Raw genomic sequence first — 19,074 nt, 5'->3', positions numbered from 1 at the left:
AAAAAGTCTAATTTAAGAGTAGAATTACAGTTTTAAATTAGTAGAAAATTTGTATTGTTTTTAATCTTGCAGCTGTTTAATTAAATGTTATTATTAGAAGCTGAAACATCTTACTCATGTTAAAAAAAAACAAATAACTTCAAAATAAAAAATTCTTTAAAGTGACGTCACATTACCATTGCTGGTGACGTTCATCTTGTCGATGGGGTGCTTCCCCACGTACACCTTCTCGTCGTTGTTGCCTAGCAACACGCTCATCTGTTGCCGCGGTTTCAGCCGCTTGCTGGCTTCGTTGAGCAGCTCCGTTTGCGTCCGTAACCACTCTCTGCCCTCCTCGCTCTGAAAGTACGTTGGCACTTTCTTGTACCTGTTAATAAATAGTGACGTCATAATAACAAATGTGGAGTTTTTAGAAAGAAAAGAAAATATTTTCTGTTTGATCAAACAACTGTGAAACTAAATGAGCAAATATTTATGGCTTTGAAAATACCGTTAAAATATCTAGTTGTATGGTTTATTCTATTAAATTTTTCCCTATATTATATGTATTAATAAAAAACTGAATGAAACAGTTTGAGAAAACTGGATGAATGTTTTATGATAAGAACAAAAACATCAGTTAAAAGCGCTCAGCATAAAAAATAACATATTAACCTCCTTAAAAGAGCCCAAAACACAATGAACGAAATATTTTACACGTACATACAATTAAGATTTAAAATAATTTATTTTTTCCGACCTGAGAGCGTTCCTGTTGCAGCTTTCTTCCAGCAGCTCCTCTCTGATCTGATCCCAATCTTCCCTGGTCAGATTGACCGACGCTCTTCTCGGAGTCGGGGGTTTTTCGGGAGAAAGCGCCTTCTCGTAGTTGTGCTTCATGCAAACAACGTCGCCTAGCGGTTGAACATTCGTCGGAATTATTTCTTCTTCGCGGTCGATCGGGGCATTGCTGTCCTTGTGGGGCTGAAAAAAGTTTGCAACACTTACGTTGGATGTAGTAGAAGTTTTGCATTTGTCTTTAAATAATTTAGTTTTATATCAATAGATGTATGTATAGTGAGTCAAAAAAGAAGCGCATTTTTTTAAGTAAATTGTCACCTTTTAGCGTTAAGTAATTTCTTCCTATCAAGTAGACTGACACAAAAGCGTTAATTATTTCTTACGACTTTAAAAGCACAAACTTTAGTTTAATCGTAAGAGAAAATGGCCGGTTAAATTTCAGCTGAACAGATGAATTAAAAGCTTTCGTTTGTAAACAAAACCCAAATTTCCAAACAACAAACTTTACTGCTGACCAAACAAAAAGCACTTAGGCGGCGAAAACAAAACAATTTCGTGTCGTAAAACAAACACTTGCCACTTTTCGCCACTTTTTATTGCCAGGCTCAAATGCAAATGACTAAACAAATATTTGATCTATCACTGATGGGCAATGAAATGGACAAAAAAAACGTATTTCGATACTTTAAATCCATCAAAAAAGATTCACCTTTTGTAGAGACATGACAATGGCCTCAGTTGTTGATTCAAGTTAAAATGTGAAAGTTGTTTGTATTTGATAAGGAGAAGAATTATCGACGATTAAACGTGTCACTAGACAATGCGTATAAGTTGGATGCATGACTTTGCCTTTTTAGATTTTGAAAGATGAAAGTTATTGAAAGTATAATTAATGAGCAATATTTCAATCATAACGACAAACAACAAACCATAACTTAGTAAAAAGTACTGCATTATTAAAATAAAAATAGGTTTTACACATAAATTCCAAACACTTGATTAATTTTAAACATTAAGAAAAAACAAATGTTTTAATTAGATACTAAAAAAAAATGTTAGAGATTTATCTTAACTTTCTCAAACACCTCTATTTGCTATAAATAAATATTATTGATAAACGTACAGACAACATTTTGACATTGTCGTCGTAGTGGAGGAGTAAGGTAAGAAGATCCTCCGCCCTCCTCACTTCTCCCTCCTCCCTCGGATCTTCCATCTGCATCAGCTTCCTGTGGATCTCCTCACGCGATAACTTCCTCACAAACTCCAGAAACCTCTTCTGAAGCATCGAACGCGTTTCTGTGCGGACATTGTTGTGAAATTTTTTTTTTTAACAAATTTATTGTTAAAAAAAGTACAAGTTGTAGTAAGAGTAAATGTAAGTTAACTGTATTCATGTCTTACATTAAACTTTACTAAGTAAAAATGCAAGTACAGTTATCTATTTTAAATATATAGTTGACATTAAGACTTAAACTAAAATAATTTTTTTTAATATAAATGTTTTTACTAAATACAAATCGGTAATACTCAGTTGTTGTTTAAGATATTGGAAACTAAGATGACTAATAATGTTTCAAATATAAGGAATATCAGACTGAAACTTTGTTACATAAACTTCAAATATCAAGGCGAATTTCCTTAAAAAATTTCAAGCTTGTCTAAAAAAGCACATTTTATTGTCTGTTTAAGCGCATTAATCGAAATTAAGCACAAAAAAAGTTTTGTTTAGAAAATTTACAAAGCAATCAATGGCAGGTGACAAAACTTATTTTAACTGCAAATTGTAAACAAATCGCAATTGGAAATGTTTAATCTAGCACTCAACCTTATCTCAGTACAAACAAAAAGCTGTTGAAACTTCATTACTTTCAGCTTTGAGCTTTTCTGTCAATGACAACTATGTATTGTAAAACCGAAAGTGAAAGGTGTTAAAATTTAAAGGTCAAAATGATGATTTAAATGAGAAAATACAGCTTTTAAAGTAACATTTTTGATGCAGATATTTTCTTACCGTTTGAAATTTCCGGATGTCTGACCAATTGACGGACTTCCAATGTATCGGGACAAGTTGGGGCCACTGGTGTGGGTTTTGGCGGCTCCAACGATCCAATTGCTAGTCCCCTACCCTTTTTGTGACCGAATTGGAAGATTTTCTCACTGACTGGCTTCCTGAAAAGAATAGGCACATAGTACACTGTTTCTATTTTACCAATCTAATATAAACTTTGCATGCGTATTTTGTAAACAATTTTAAATGAAAAATAGTTGTTACAACGACATTTTTTTTGTATAACATTCTTCAAATATACAACCAACCAGAAGTCGTAGGTTTGCAGGTCACGTGATCTGATATTTGGCGGGATTATTTCGCTTTCTATTTTGTCCAATTTCCAAACTTGCCCGAGATCGTTGTGATGAGGTCGCATTATTGTCAACCCTGAAAAAATTGTATTTTTATGACTTAAATTAATATGTTTACCTTAAGAACATTATAATAAAATCTAAAAAAAAAAAAACGGATTGTGTTTTCTATGGCAGTGTTTCCTAAAGTGTAAGCTTGTGCTGTACATAGCTGAAACACTGTGCACATAAATTTTGAGGGTAGTAGTATTTGTAAAAAAACTAGTTACAACATATACTAATTTTTGTTGAAAAGTTAACTTTTGATAGTTTTTAATAAGAATTTATTCATAATAAGGACAAGAATAACTTTTATTAGGTTGTTGTAATATATATATACTAATCTATCCAGTATGCACACAATTTTTTAAAACTATTTTACTGTCCACAATAATGAAAATTTCAACCAGTGGTCTAGATTTATTTATAATTAAATATATAAAAAACCAGTCAAAAGCTTAAGCAAACTACAATATAACAACGCTCTTTGTAAGAAACCAAGTATATAACTGCAACAAACAATTAAAATAAAATTTTATTAAATTAGCAATTGATGTATGAGTGCAACGTACCAACTGCAGTTGTGTCACCTAGCAACTGGTCCTTGACAACAGCAGTAAACTGATCCAATTCGGCAGCCTGTATGGAAGGTTTGACGTCACTATGACGTAACAATTCGTATCCGCTTCCGTCATTGTTGACTACAAATAATCTGCAAAAAAAGAATAAGCACTTTGGTTTGTTTATTTCACAGTACACGACTTTAAACTATTATTTACACAATCTAACTTGATATTTAAAGTTTATTTATTTTTGTTCATTTAGTTAGCAAATTCTGTGGACAAATCTGGAAATTTTTGAGAAAAATATGTTACAAAAATACGTTGTCTATTGAACGAAAGAAGAAAACAAGAATTCAAAAATTAAACGAACTATTACTAAAACTCAAAATGTATTTAAACAATGTTTTATGAATATTTTAAAAAAATGTTTAATTTTTCATTTTGTAGCAGTTGATTACTTATAAAGCACTGATTTAAAATATTTACACAAAGAACAAAAATACTTGCATAATTAAATTATCTACGCAGCATGAATTTTAACGGCATAACAAAACTGAATTAAATTTTTTAAATCCTATTCAGCAGAAAAGCAAATTCTAGTTAATTATTTTGTCCTAGGAAACTAAAGTTTCATTAAGCCTGTTCTTAACTTGTACGTAAGGTAGTTAAATTAAGTTTTCATTTATAGTTTTTTAAAGCAAGTATTTTAAAAATAAGAACATATAAATGCTGTAAAAAAACTTAACAAATTGTTCAGTAAATTAAAAATGAACTAGTCTTACATTTTTAAAGTTTTGATTCAATACCTATCCTTATCTTTTTTCAAATAAGTCCAACGAATTTTCACATATTTTTACCTGGGCGGGTGTTTTGCGTATTTTTTCAGGTACTTTTGCTGACCCTCGATATTCATTGCAGGGTTTTCCCCCTCCTCGTCTTCATATTCCTCCACGCAGCCCTGATGCGCGTTGTATGACGTCACACATCCGTTGTTCCTGATCTGTGGGGTAAAGTTGTTAAGCTTAAAAGTGTTTAAAAAAAAAATAATTGACAATGTGAGAATGTTTAAAGAAATTTTAATCAATACAAAAATAAAAACTATAAAAACAAAAAATTTAAACCTGAAAAACGTTGCCGTCGAAGTCGCTCATTTCGAAGCAGACGGGGTCATTGTGACGTAACAAATAAGTGACCTGCTCCTCCTCGCCTGAGAAGTTCTCCTCCCCTCCGACGTTCTCCCTGCTGATGTCCGTGTCCGATCGCTTCCTGGTCGGTGGGTTTTCGGGGGCAGGCCGGTAGAGGGCGGTGCCGCCGCGGGAAAGCACGAAGATTCCCCCCGTCCAATGCGACAGCTGTTTTTAGTTGGGTTTAATTTTTATAAACAATTTTTGTTGGATTGTTTATTTAACATTTGATGGTCAAAAATTCTTTTGTGGAAAATAAAATTTAATTTTGGTGCTTTTATTTTAAATAAATTTAATTGTTTTTTTCTAACTTTTCTGAACTTAAGCTTTTGTAAAAATAAGAGAAAACTATTGAAACAGTTATAAGTAGATTCACACGCCTAAAAAAGAGCAGAACTAGTTTTTTTAATTAAAACTATTTACAAACTATTTAAACCTTGTAGTCCTGATCCTGAGACATGGACAGAGTTGTACCACTTCCAAATAAGGTCATGGACTCGCCATTTGTCAGATCGAATGTGACAGTGGCAAATCCTTCACATTCAACTCGAACCAGCCATACAATGTGGCCTGTAAATTAACATAAAAATAGGATTCAGAAATTTTAGTTTATAATTAACCGTGTAAAACAGTTCGTTTTAAAAAATGCTTAAAAAAAAAATACCCTAGACATTAAATATTTAAAAAAAAATCTAACCGAATTGGTCGTAGGTGAAAAATTTGGTTATTCTGGTTCCGTCTTCGTGGTCACAAACTAGTCCACCGTCAGGTCTTTCAACCAGAACTGTACTATCCTCTAAACTGTACATTACCTGGGAAAAATGTTGTGTTTTAAAATTTTATTGTATTAACGTATTGATTTAATTTCAAAGTAAAAGTAATTTTGTAAAAGTTTCTAAATTATGTCTTTAACAGCAGTTTTTAAAACGAAGTGTATAAGTAAGATTTTCATTTTATTAAACTTAATATTTGTAAATTATTATACAATTGCTTTCTTAAAAGATAAAAAATAAAAATTTTGCTTTTACAAATTTGGTAAAATTTACTCAATGCTAATACTTTTCGGGCGTTTTTAAACTTAAAGCACAAAATAACTAAAAAACTTGAAAGTACAGAAACATATCCAAAGCAATTAATAACATTTAAAAATTATAAATAAATCATAAGTTTTCGTTTGTATGCAAACATTAGAATTTATCAATCACAAACTTTTTTATTTCACATATCCAATTCTGCGCAAGAAACTTTATAACTTTATTACCCAATAAAATGAAACTAGCTTTTTATTTATTAAAATTGCAAAAAAAAAACTCAAACTATCTATACATTATTATGAAATTTTAAATAGCTCACACTTAACAACCCTTTGAAAATCATAACAAGCTACTTGAAATAGTTGTGATATTTTTACATCAGATAGAATTTGCACTTGCAAGTAGAAAAGTTGCACCTGGGCATAATAACTTTTGGCATGATATTGTCACTTTGAAATTGGCCAATCACCGTCAATTGGTCCGTCACACATCAGTGATTTTACCAATCAATCAAAATGCAGCGTTTAATCCTTTCTAGCTCATACATTAGCGCGTTTATGATGATAGATTAAAGTTCAGTTCGACGGCATCACAAAAACACTATTCGGAAAAAAAAAAAAAACGTGTCTAATAATATAAAAAGTCGCTCAAGTCAGGTTCTAGTGTTTGGATTGGGGGCGGCTATGACAAAAGACGCGCAAACATTTCAAGGGTCATCTCAAATTCACCCCAACAACCGCAAAATCTTTTGATGGAAGGGAAACCCCCTTTTCAATCCTTTTATGTGTGAGAAAGTTGACAGGCTGCTGGTGAAAATCGCGCATCTGCTGGTTGTGACGTCACATTTTTACGTCACGCCGTGAAATCGAATCGCCACACACAAATTGGATTTAAAGGGGATTTTTTTCTCACGGCAGCTGAAAAAGCAAATTGAATTAGCGAGCTGACACCAATTGCAAAACCGATCAGCTTTTTTTGATGCAGTTTGTTTTTGTCGGAAGATTGAATCGATGTGATTGGTCATGCTCAAACAGTCACGTGATTGATGGTTTGCTGACCCCTTGTGCTATTCCCCCAAGTTGAAAAAAATTAAACATGTAAATGTAATATTGACCCGCAAGTAGTTAAAAGATCACGAAAATCTACTTGTTATAAAAAACTTTTTTTTAGTACTTTTCAAATTTATAAAGTTTGTTAAATTGAAGAAAATTGATTTATGCGCTGTAAAACATATTGATAATAAAAACAGGTTAAACAGTTTAAAGTTAAAAATTGCTAACTTGAAATACAGGGTATTTTGACAATTTAAAATAATTAAACTGTCAATAGAAAACTTACAAGATACTAAAATGGAATTACAAGTCAATTAAACTGGGTATAAAACTTTATCTTAGAAATTGAAGACAAAATTAAAGCAGTTCAAATGCAATTTAATGCACTTTAACGCTTGAATGAGGCAGACAAAGTAATTAAAATTAATGTCAATTTGAGTTGAACTTCATAGGATTTTTGTAAGCTTGTTTGGGGTAACAATTGCTAGCAAAGTGAAGGTAATTACCGGCAAAATAGATGGCGATTTTACCATAAACTATTTGTTTACTGCAAGCAAGATTTTGTTTGAAATAAGAGAAAAGGATCAATCAACTGGGATTAGTGCCGCTCGATTTAATATTGAAAACCTTTTTTTTTTCCAAAAAACATTTTTATTTGATACCATTTAGTTTGAATATATTCATCTAAAAACTAAATGAGTATTTCTTTTGAACTTTTTACTGCCATCTTTAGAAAATATAAAACTTTGTTTTACCTAATCTTGTTTTTAAGTAAAATAAAATTTTGCTTTTTTTTTTGTTTCAAAATCACCTCTCTAGTGATTGGGTCCTTGGCGACGTAGCAAACTCGCTTGGTGATTGGCTGAGAAGGTTTGTTGTGGCACGTGATGCTGACGTCACCGCATATTGACGTAGTCTGCCACAATTGGTCCGTATGATCTCCACCATCCAACCTGTGATTGGTTAATTAGTTAGAATAAAAAGATAATGTATCAGAAGAAAATGTAAAGTATTTCATTATTTTATTTTTGATTGAAATTACTACTATATCTAAAAAAACTGCTTTTTTTTAAACATCCTGTCATTTATGAGTTTTAAAGTTAAATGAATTAACTCAAGAAAAACAGAAGGTTTCCGAAATTTAATGGGTTTTTAATATATTTTTAGTTTACAACTTAAAAGCGAAACATGAAGAATTACTTACAAGTTTTTATGTATTGTTGCAAAGACTTTATAAATGTTTTAGAACTTATAGTTTATCAACTTTTTAACAAATAAACAGTTTTATATACTTATAAATATCAGATGGTTGAAGGTAAACTGCTGGATTCCGGTGCGAGTTGGAGGCCCTTTTCTCCTCCTTTGCGTTGGATTTTCTCCCATTTCCTCCTTTCACAACGCCCCCTTGCACCACAGAGTCTGTCGTGAGAAAATTAATTGCGGTGAAATATTTTCGAGTGGCGATGAAAAGGGGTGATTGCAACAAAGAAAAGTTTTGAAGTAATTCTAAAAAGATTAACTCTTAACTCTTTTGACAATACCGCTATTAAGTTTATAATTCGGCGTTAAACTTGATAAATGAAAATTTTTATGATTTATTTTAAGTTGATTTCCCAGTAACTTTAATATAATGAATTAGTACTTATACTTAGGCTTTTTTTTTGTGATTTTAGTAAAAAATAAATAAATTCAAGTTGTTTTAGTAATTTATATCGAAAGTATGTCACTATGCATGGTTTTATTTTAAAAATTTTTTCTAAATATTATTTTTGCTTTAATAGTTGTTGCAAATAGCGACGAAACAATAGTCAGAAAAATCGATGATAACAACTTATTTAAAGCTCTGTGTTGCCTTTAATATGAACCTGATCAAAGTATCTAAACTTTGAGCTTATCAACCTAATCCTGCTAAAGTTTTTACTAAGAGATAAATAGAATTCTAATTCAGAAACATATAACTTAAACTCACTCTTTTTGTAACTGTCCCCAACATAACTTGGGGAGTTTGGGGTGTTTTGGTCGTCTTTAGGGTAATTACCTTCATCGAAACCTGCTGTGTGAACTGTTCCGTCCAAACATAAAATCTGTACATTAAATATTTTCAGGTTTAAAAACATATGGAGATTAATTAAGCTAGATAAAATTTGGTTTATGGTAACATATTTAATATAAACAGTAGAAATATGCATTTCTATATATATATATATATATATATAGTACGTTATATTTAATATTTGGATGCTTTAAAATAGAGGTTTAAGAACTAAGATGAAGCTTTTTCTGTTAAAAAATTTTAGTTAAACAACTTTACCATGCGTGTTTTGTACATACAATAACTTTTATAATTAAATTGAAGAAATTAAATTTATTGTAGTTGTTATTCTGTAAGTAAAAATATGTTTTGTCAGTATAAAACATTTTTTAAGATTTTATTATTAAAACTATACTCATAACAATTATATATATAGAAAAATTAATCTGACTTGTGTTGAACCATCCTTCATATTTTTCACTACTGTTCCATCGTACATAATGACTCTGGAAATCTCTTCTCCTATTGGTTGAGGGTAATACTGTCTCACAGTTGGCCCAAATACCTCACCTTTTGTAAAATTGTCAAGTTAGATACAAGTATGTTTAGTGAAGTTTATAATTAAGATATATATTATAAGAAACAATTAATAACAGAACAAAAGGTTATGAGAAAACGAGGTTATTATTAATTTTTACTAACCATTTCAAACTGTTTAAAATTAGACTATACTAATTATTAAAGTAAGGTATTCATTTCAAAACATAAACTATAAGTAGGTTGTTCTGCTTTTAATCATTTTATAAAGATTAATTGGTTTACTTTATAAATTATTTTGTTTTAGTTGTGTTTAAACATTTAGTACACATAAACTTAACATGCGCATTTTGTTTACAAAGCAATCTTTAGGACAAGTAAATAATTAGTTTGAAGTTAAAAATAAATTTAAATAGTAAATTTAAAATATCTAAAATAATATAAGTAAATATCCAAAAAGACTGAAACTTTTATTAAACATGTTATTTTATCAAAACCTAATAATATCTTAAAGACATTGTTTTAAAAATAATTAGTAAAGTAAAAAATAATACTAATCATATTTTCAAACATTAATTGAATTTCTGAACTTGCAAAGCTTGACTCAAGCACACAAGATTCATTCAGCCAAAAATCAAATATATTCTTTGCTGCTTTGTTTAAGTGCAGTTTCAAACACTTGGTAGATTTGAACAAAGCAAGTTGCTGCTAATTACACTCGACTTGAGGCAGACAACTTCAGTTTTCACAAAAATGAAGGGTTGTTGAACCATCAAGTGGGGCAAGCAATGAACCAGCGAACAACAATAACAACTTTCCCCCTTTTCATAAAAATTTGTGCTCAAAACACGAGGATTTGGCTTGAAAACTATTATAAACCCTAACAAAACTATATTAAGAGAGTGTACAGAGCTTGTAGTGCAAACTTGTGATCAAAGTGAAAATTTCTCACCTTTTATCTTGCGTCATTCACAATTTTGTTTTCATATAATCAGCCAGATTTTAATTGCTCGCAATAAACTTGCGTGTTGCTCATTAATTTTAAATTGTTTTTAAGTGGCTCGCGTATTAAGAATAGAAGTTAAAGTCAAGTGCGGCCTTTGAAGCTTGCTGAATCAAAACTTTAACCCAATTACTTAACAGGATGTTTAATTATAAATTTGTAAAATTTAAATTTTCATACAAATTCTAGTTTATGAAAAACTTTTAATCAATTAAATAAATTTATTTTTCGATGCAAATTGTAAAAATTTGGCAAAGTAAATTAAGTAAACAGTTTTAAAATTGATAATTACAATTTTGTAGAAGTTTTATTGAAATTAATCAATTGTTATATTGTTTTAAACAGATATGAAAAAAATAACAAAACCAAATGTTGTTATGTGTTTTAAAAAAATGCATTATTTTATTATTTTTTAAGATTTTAAGTTCTTTGCTACTTAATAGTTTTTTGTTATAAGCATAAAATGATATAAAATTTCAAATATATTAAAAAATTAAAAAAATTTACAATTTAATCGAAAGGCCATAAAAAGAGAACAATGCACGAAGTCTGGAAAAATTTCGTCAACGAAATAAACTGTCAGTAAAATACCTTGTGAATAAAGTTTGCATTCAACATTTAGCTGCCGTTTATTTTAAGGCCTGCATTAAAAACATACGATTTATAGGAAAACGTCGTTTTACAGTCCGGCTTAATCGACGTTTTATAGTCTTTTTTATAACCGTCAGTCTTAAGATAGATTCTTTGTTTACATAAAAATCTAATTGTGCTAATACAACTAATGATTCGCAACTGCGCTCTTGAATGAGTTTTTTACTTAAAGTTGACGGTGAACGCTTCACCAACATTCAAACATCGCAGGTGCCTCGGTAGGAAACGGTTCGTTTGAAATGTATGCCTGTCAATCGAAATAGCAGCAAAAATAAACGGTCAGAAATGAAAACTACAGAGAGCTCACAAATCGCTTCGACCGAGACAACAACACGTCATGGTTCTCTCGAAAAAAAAATAAAAAAGTTCACCCTCTCTCATTTTTTTTCAACACAGCTTTTCTGTATTGAGCATTTCATTCGGCTGGTTGCTTTAAATCAGAAGCAGCTTTAGAGAGATAAGACAGTTTCAAACTTTAGTTAGTATCGCATCAGCTTTGTTTAATTCACTTTTGCGTAAGTGGCAGTCACACTTGACGGAATGTGGAAATTAGAGGCAGTTTGTTACTTCTCCTTCATTCTGTGGATGGCAGACGACGGTTTGTCGCGGGAAATTGATTGTTCGGATTTTTGCGGAGCGGAAAGCTGCCCCTGCCTTTGTTACGACAGCACGCATTTTTCAGAGGTGGTTGTTTGCAGATTTACTTTTTGAATAAATGATAATTTTTAGCGATTTTCTAAGTGATTTCATACAGGTCATGAGAAAAAATTATGGCTTAGACTTGAAAATTTTGCTTGACGATTTTTGTTTATGAGCTTTTTTAACTTTTGGTAATTAGTTTCAGTTTCGGAAAGCAATCGCTTTGCAAACAAAAAATAGATAAATGTGTGACAAAGTTTTGTTTGCGGGTGTCTTGAAGCCACGCCAATTTGTTTGACAAACGTGATTATTTTTCTAAACAAGTGTTTGTTGAACTGCTTAAACTTTGTTGCTGACATTTACTTTTATTTCAATATCTTATTGAATATAAACATGTGATTTCTTGAAAACTTAAACTTTATTTTTTTAGTTTATAAATGTAAAACTAATTATCATGGATTTTACTTAATTTGTGTAACTTTCACAATGTTTAAATTTGGGCATTTTTGTTTAGTAAAAGTTACAATATAATCAGCTATTTAGTCTATACTATACAGATTGAAATAAAGTTAAATTTGTCTAACAGTTTTATATGTTTGTGCGCTTTTATGTATTACATTACAAAAACTATAACAATTTTTATTAATTACAGGTAAGATGTTACGAGAAAAACATCACTAAAACGACCAGTTTTCCGTACAACTCCCGCTTCGAATCGTTCAACTTCAAAGGCAACTTTCTGACGGAAATAAAAACGGAGGCCTTCTACGAAAACGGATAGTGAGTTTCAGATTAAAAAAAACAAATCCCCCTTAATCGAAAAACATTCTAAATTTATTGTTTGCTTGCAGCTCGCACGCCACCAGAATGTACCTGAGCGACAACCGAATATACAAGCTGGAGCCGGAAGCCTTCAAGGGCCTGTACAAGTTGGAAGAGCTGCACCTGAAGAACAACCTGGTCCACCACCTGCACAAGGACACCTTCAAGGGACTGTCCCGGCTGCACACGCTCAACTTCAACAACAACAAGGTGAGAACTTCAAGCAATAAAAAGGTGCTTTTCAAAGTGCTTTTAAATCAAGCAGTATATAGGTGAAAAGTACAAAACTCACGCGATAAAAAAGTTTAAAGCGTTTATGTTCAGTATAATATAACTTATACGTTATTGCTTTGATAAAAGATATCGCTTCCTAGAAATAAGTGGTGGCAGCGAAATTGCCTCAAATGACTCACGACGGCCGCTTTCATCTGCTGGCCATTTCAATTGGTTTGCGGCCCGAGGCAATATATCGGCAGATTCCGACATTTCATCACAAATGTATGTAAATATGTTTTTTTTTGCGAACAACGTCGAAAAGTTTCTGTTTTTTTTTTTCATTTTAACCGAGAAACGTCTTTGCTGTGAAGTCTGTTGCTTTTAATCGAGTTTACTGTGAGTGGCGGGTGAATTGCGCGCTCCAATCAATAATCACTCGCTTTTAAAAAGGGCGCAAGAATCTGCAAGCCGTGAATATTCGAGCCAGGTGAACGATGTCAAGCCTGCGTGAGACTTTTGCAAAGGGCGTTTTAAATATTCATGAGGCAGGGGCGACGTTTCGGCGGGTGCCGTTATGACATATTATGACGTAACTAGCGCGTTTTAAAAAATCCATTAGAATTTTACTGTTTGTCTTAATGGTTAAATTTTTTTCAGCTGCAAACGTTGGACCTGAGGGTGCTGGCGCCGTTCTTCGCCACGCTGAAGAAGCTGTACCTGAGGGGCAACCACTTGAGGCAGGTGCGCAACGAACACGTGTTCGCCGAGATGAAGCAGCTGAGAACGTTGGACCTCAGCGACAACCGCATCCTGCAGTTGGACGGGAACCCCCTCGCCGGACTTCCCCGCCTCCAGACCGTCTTCGTCGCCAACAACCGCTTCAGCTGCGGCATCACCGACCTTTGCCTGCTGGACCCCCTCCTGCGCAAGGAGTGGCGCGTGGTGGGACTGGAGAGGGGAATCACCTTCGACGAGCCGAAATGCACTGACCGGCACCGCAAGCAGCACCCAATCCAGTCGCAGCACAAGAAGCAGGTGCTGGAAAGGGGCGTGAGGTGCGAGCCCCCGCGGACCCCGCCGCTGTTGGACGTCGCCGTGGAAACGACGGCGGTCGAGAGGAGGCAGGTCGAGGAAGTGACGGGTATTCCCGGAAGCCAGATGGACTCCATCAACCAGGAGTACAAGGGTTCGTCGTCGACGAGACATTTTTCGAGCCTCTCATTGGCGAATTTAACAATTTTGTCGTTTGTGTTTAAATGTTTGTTATGATCGAAATAATTTTATTTTTAAAAAGACTCAATCACTGCTATTTTATTTATTTTTAATTTCTTTTAATCCATACACTCAAAAAAAAAAGTCGAAAGAGTTTCCATTTTTACATTTTATAAATCAATTTTATTTATTTCGATGGAATTTAATCTCGACATGCTTTGTTGGCAGCTTCGCACTCACCCCAATCAATTTGAATAGAATTTTTGATCAACCGATTAGCAAAACGTGATTTTTTTTATGTAGCTAAAATCAAACGTGACAGTTTGATTTTTTTTGAAGCCAAGAAATTTTGTAGCGATTTGTTTTATTTTCATTGTTTCTATTGACAGTAAATATTTATGCTATTAAAACTTTGGTCTGCGATTTACGTTCACACGAATTATAGTTTTTGTAGTTTTTTTTATTTTTTATTTTACATAGCATCTGTGTGAAATTTTTCATTTACAACAAAAAAAACACTTCTACAAAACTAATAAATTAAATCAATAAAAGTTTGAAAGGTATTGTTTCTATGAAGGTATATTGTTACTGTTTATTTTTTATTGCCTATTTTATTTTTTACATTTTTAGTGACATTTCGTTTTCTTTTGTGCACTTTACTTTTCTTTCCTCAAAGGAAACCGTTTTTTAATTGCGCTCTCTGACATTGAGAACAAAAAATAAAAAAAGAACAAGTAGCTTGTCAACGACTCTTGGTTTTTGTAATTAACAACATAAGTAGTAGCACTAGCAGCTTTGCAAGAGAAAGTAGCAATGGTTTTTTTTTGTTGTAGGGTGAAGTAGTTAAGTGTGCGGCCTGCGCAAATAACCCGTTGCTAACGAGACCACCAGTAACGACGTTTGTTTTTGTTGGCTCGGCAGAACCCCTTTTCAGCTTTAATTTTTTCAAATTTTGTCAGCAACGAAGTTGAAAGCAGAAAATTCGCTCGAAACTCTCTCTCTTCCCTTTGCACGACTTGCTTTTCAAACACAACATACAAGCGCACAGAAAGCAAGAACACGGCTTTAAATCAACTGTTGGTTTTTCAAGACATTCTGTTTCAAACAACACGCGCTCGCCCGCTTTATTTTGTCATAACAAACGCGAAGTCGTCGACCTTTCAATCTTCTAAAAAAAAAATTCTATTTCCGCGCTTCCGTTGAACCTCTTTTTTTAGCTCAACTTTTTTTTTTGCGACCTTCCAACAACAACAACACAGTTTCTTGTGGTTTTTGACTTTCGCTTTTAAGAAAATATTTTTACAAGTTTTCCAAGAAACACCACATAAAACTAATCGGATTAAAAAAAATATTAAAATGTCAATTACTGAGCGTAATACACTACACCAAAGCATTGAGCTTAAAAGTTAATCTTTTTTTTTGCGTACAGTTGCAAAACTAATCAATACAGATTTTATCATTTTTTATTAAGTTAAAATCAAAGCTTGTAGCGGAATACTTCTTAATTCTTTTTAGACAAAATAAGAAAGCTTCTTATGCATAATTAACAAGCATGACTTTCATAAGAAGCCCCATAACAACAACACACTGTGATGTGTTCAGTATCTCAGCTATCACGGAATGCGAAATGTGATTAGCAGCAGATAAGCTTTCCAATATGGCGATAACTGTGACGTCACACTGAGCAATCAATCGATGCGGCTGACTAGATAATGAACTGGCGCAAGTGATTGCAAGCAATACATAATTAGACGGGCGCTCGATTCGAGCAGAGGCTTGTTGTTGAAAACAGCTAAGCGGCTTTGTTCATGCAAAACAAGTTTTTCTCATGCGGCTTATGAGAAAGTATCCCACACGGCAGAAAATAAGCCGAACTTGAGTTAACTTACAGAGGAAAATCTCCTGGAAACACGGGCATAAACAAACAACAGCTTATTAATAAAAAACCCCGTTTAAATTAGCTCTTTTTTTTAGTTTCTAGAATAGAGAAAATAAACGTTTGCTGACATGTGTAATATATCAAACAGCCAGGTTTTTGTTTTCGATTTAAGCTCGTAATTAGACTAGTGACAAACCAATTTATAGGTTAAATTACTCTTAACCTTAAGTTGTGTTGTAACTTTAAACAGATAAAACCGTCGTTACAGACTTAAACAGCTACAAGTTTGCTTTTCAAAAGCTGAAAGCACCAAATCTTTAAACTTAAAAAAAAAACTTTAAATAATTTGAAAAGGCACGAAACACAATACAATAATACACAATGGGCAAAAAACTTGCTCTCTCTTATTTTCGAGCAAGCTGGTTTGCAAATCAAGAAGGCAATTTGCCTGGATTAAGAGGCCTGCTTCGTCGTTTGTATTAATCAAAGCTCGTTACGCAAGTGGCAACATTTTCGTGCGCAAAGGGGAAAATTGGCATTAGCGCGAGTCAAATTCAATTACGCGAAAGGTGAAACATTGAATTAGGCAGGGAAACGAGGAAAAATCAGCTTGCAAACAAAAGTCAGAAAAAAGAGAATCAAATGTTGATTTTAAGCCGAATAGCAAAATGAGTAAAACATTTACAAACACCCAAAGCGTGCAACAGCGATGCGTTTTGTGAGTGAAAAATTGAATTAATTTGATCGGATCAGCGGCTGTTCGGTTCGTCAGTGACATTGTCATCCGATTAATGGCCGCCCCAAACCGCCCTAAACCCATGAAAACCGGCGTCGCTATGGAAACCGAGTGTGCTTGAGCGTAACGGACATCAGCAAGCGTATTTACATTATGACGTCACAAACCGTTTTTGCTGGTGTTTGCGTTATAGCAGAGGGTGAGGCCGTTGGGGCAGGAAACGTAGAGCTGGGGCTGCCGTTGGGTGTCGCTCTTCTGGTGGTGGTTACAGTTCTGCGGCTGAACTTCTTCTTTTACCTGAAAGTAAATAAATTATGTACATTACACAATATCGTAGATATTGAGAAAAATAAAAAATACGTGCAAAATAAAGAAGCTAGTTTCACGCCAATTTTTATTTATATTTTGAAATATTTTGCGGCTAAGTTGAGATGAATTGAAACCGTTTTTCTCTTTCAGTTTTTCCATTGAGCTTTAAAAGGGCGAAAGACGCCATTGAGAGAATAAATTAATAATGAGAGACATTATCCGCGCATAAATTTATTGCCCTCATTCAAAACAGGTGGCAGACAAGAAATTTGCCAAGAAATTTTCAAAGTAAACAATTTCTGTGCGCAGTTTTATTGAACTGGCTTGATTTATTGTCTTTTGAACACTATATTTTGTATTGTAAAATTCTAAATGCTTTTAGAGATAAAATTTGTATAGAATTTCACTCTCACTTTATTTATTGACTGCGTTTATTCAACGTGAGATAAATTTTATAAAATATCATAAATATAGGATTTTTATAGTAGTTCTCAAAATTTTAGTTATACATAAAGCGTTAAAAAAAAACTTGTGTAAATTGAAAGTTATTCAAACTTAACAAATTTAAAAACATATATAAAAACAGCTTGTACACGGTTAACAACGTAAACGAAACTTGCAAATCCCGAATTAAACATTACAAATCACTTTGCTAATTAACAAAACACCAAACCGCACAACACGCGCCGATTCCATAAATCAACACCACAACCGTCACAGCACCGAAATAATCGCAACACCAATCAAAACGCGTCAATCAGCACCCGCGCGCGCCTGCTGTTGCGTCACAATCGCCTTTCGACTCTCTAATCGCGTTTGTGACGTCACAACACAAGTTTCGCTCACCTGAGCTTCCTCCTGCGCCTGCGCCACGTCCGTCTTCGAGTCCTGGACCACGCCCTTGCTCCTCCGCTTGTCCTTGGGGCTCTTTCGGCCCGCCGGCGACGAGTCCTTGGCCTTCTTGCCCTTCTTGGCGGCCTGGCTGGTGGCGGCGGTCGGGGCGGCTTGGACGTCCGCGGGGGCCACCGAAGGTTTGGACAGCTGCTCCACGGCCACCTCGGCCTTCTCCAGTATCTTGCCGATCTCGTTCTTCAGCTTGTCTGTTGCGAGAATTTGTTGGAAGAAAGCAAAAAATTAGGAAAAAGTTCGAAGTATGTCTTAAATTTAAAAGTAGTCGTAAAAATAAAATGCTGATTAAAACTTTCAAGATATCAAAAACAATACGACTTATGAAAAAATCTTTAAAAAATATAGCACAACTAAAGTTATTAAGTTGGTTTGCTAAGATATAAATCTATGTTTTCAATATTTTATCATGTTTTTTGTTAACAAGCAACTAACCAGCGTTGGGGATCTTAATCTGCTAAGAAGGTATTTAATTTATAAAAAGTGTAGGCTTGAAAAATCAAATGTTTTAAACTTTATTGTTTCAAAAAAATGTTATGCTTTGTTAATAAAAACTCACCAGCGTTGGGGTTGTAGCCGGTTTCTCCGTGCAAGCTGTACGAAAGCACCATGTTGTCGCAAAACACGGCGCAAGTCGAACCGAACTGCGAGTGACAATTCTCCATCTCGATCTGCTGCTGTAACGACTTTTCAACTGAATGCTTGCCTGGAAATAACAAGTCAAACTTTGCATGATAGTTGTAAAAGCGGAATGTATCAACTTGCTTGGTGTTAAAACAAAGCTTCAGAAATCTACCAACAAAATTTAAAAAGATATATTGCTACTATTTTATCAGTTATTCTTAAAGATTTAAACTGGAAAACAACCTTGTATTTTGTATTATATAGCTAAAAGTGTTGTAGGAATACTAAAGATCAAAAATTAAAATAAAGGTTTTTCAAACAAGTATAATTTTTAGCTAACAGTTGTAGTTTGTTGAGTTTACAGCTTAATTACTATTATTTGTGGTTACTTATACTCATTGTAATTTAAACATTTAGTATGCTAAAAAACACTGAGATATTTAAAAAATTGTTAAATTTTTCACAGCTTGTAACTTTCAAGTCAATAAACAC

General features: G+C 33.3%; 2 protein-coding genes across 2 annotated transcripts in view; one reads left to right on the top strand and one right to left on the bottom strand.

The window, feature by feature from the left end:
• Positions 1-19,074, bottom strand: part of LOC145843090 (sperm-associated antigen 17-like) — a 50,957-nt gene that overhangs the window by 4,530 nt on the left and 27,353 nt on the right. The window contains exons 20-36 of the mRNA XM_082950555.1: positions 18,518-18,664; positions 17,899-18,152; positions 16,911-17,040; positions 9,500-9,618; positions 8,986-9,100; positions 8,309-8,435; positions 7,828-7,969; positions 5,628-5,742; positions 5,367-5,500; positions 4,868-5,098; positions 4,604-4,746; positions 3,756-3,895; positions 3,100-3,220; positions 2,795-2,952; positions 1,904-2,079; positions 740-963; positions 177-367 (exon numbers count right to left, since the gene is read on the bottom strand). Of these exons, the coding sequence (XP_082806681.1) occupies positions 177-367; positions 740-963; positions 1,904-2,079; positions 2,795-2,952; positions 3,100-3,220; positions 3,756-3,895; positions 4,604-4,746; positions 4,868-5,098; positions 5,367-5,500; positions 5,628-5,742; positions 7,828-7,969; positions 8,309-8,435; positions 8,986-9,100; positions 9,500-9,618; positions 16,911-17,040; positions 17,899-18,152; positions 18,518-18,664 (2,667 nt within the window). The remainder of the gene's footprint in view (positions 1-176; positions 368-739; positions 964-1,903; positions 2,080-2,794; positions 2,953-3,099; positions 3,221-3,755; positions 3,896-4,603; positions 4,747-4,867; positions 5,099-5,366; positions 5,501-5,627; positions 5,743-7,827; positions 7,970-8,308; positions 8,436-8,985; positions 9,101-9,499; positions 9,619-16,910; positions 17,041-17,898; positions 18,153-18,517; positions 18,665-19,074) is intronic.
• LOC145843334 (uncharacterized) lies at positions 11,670-14,859 on the top strand. Its single transcript, XM_082950798.1, has 4 exons — positions 11,670-11,923; positions 12,531-12,658; positions 12,730-12,910; positions 13,574-14,859. The coding sequence occupies exons 1-4, from the start codon at positions 11,780-11,782 to the stop codon at positions 14,183-14,185; spliced, it is 1,065 nt and encodes a 354-aa protein (XP_082806924.1). The 5' UTR covers positions 11,670-11,779; the 3' UTR covers positions 14,186-14,859.

The sequence above is a fragment of the Thalia democratica genome, chromosome 8, assembly GCF_965202585.1.
Source record: "Thalia democratica chromosome 8, ktThaDemo2.hap1.1, whole genome shotgun sequence".
NCBI lineage: Eukaryota > Metazoa > Chordata > Thaliacea > Salpida > Salpidae > Thalia > Thalia democratica.
This window is presented reverse-complemented; position numbering and strand designations above follow the sequence as displayed.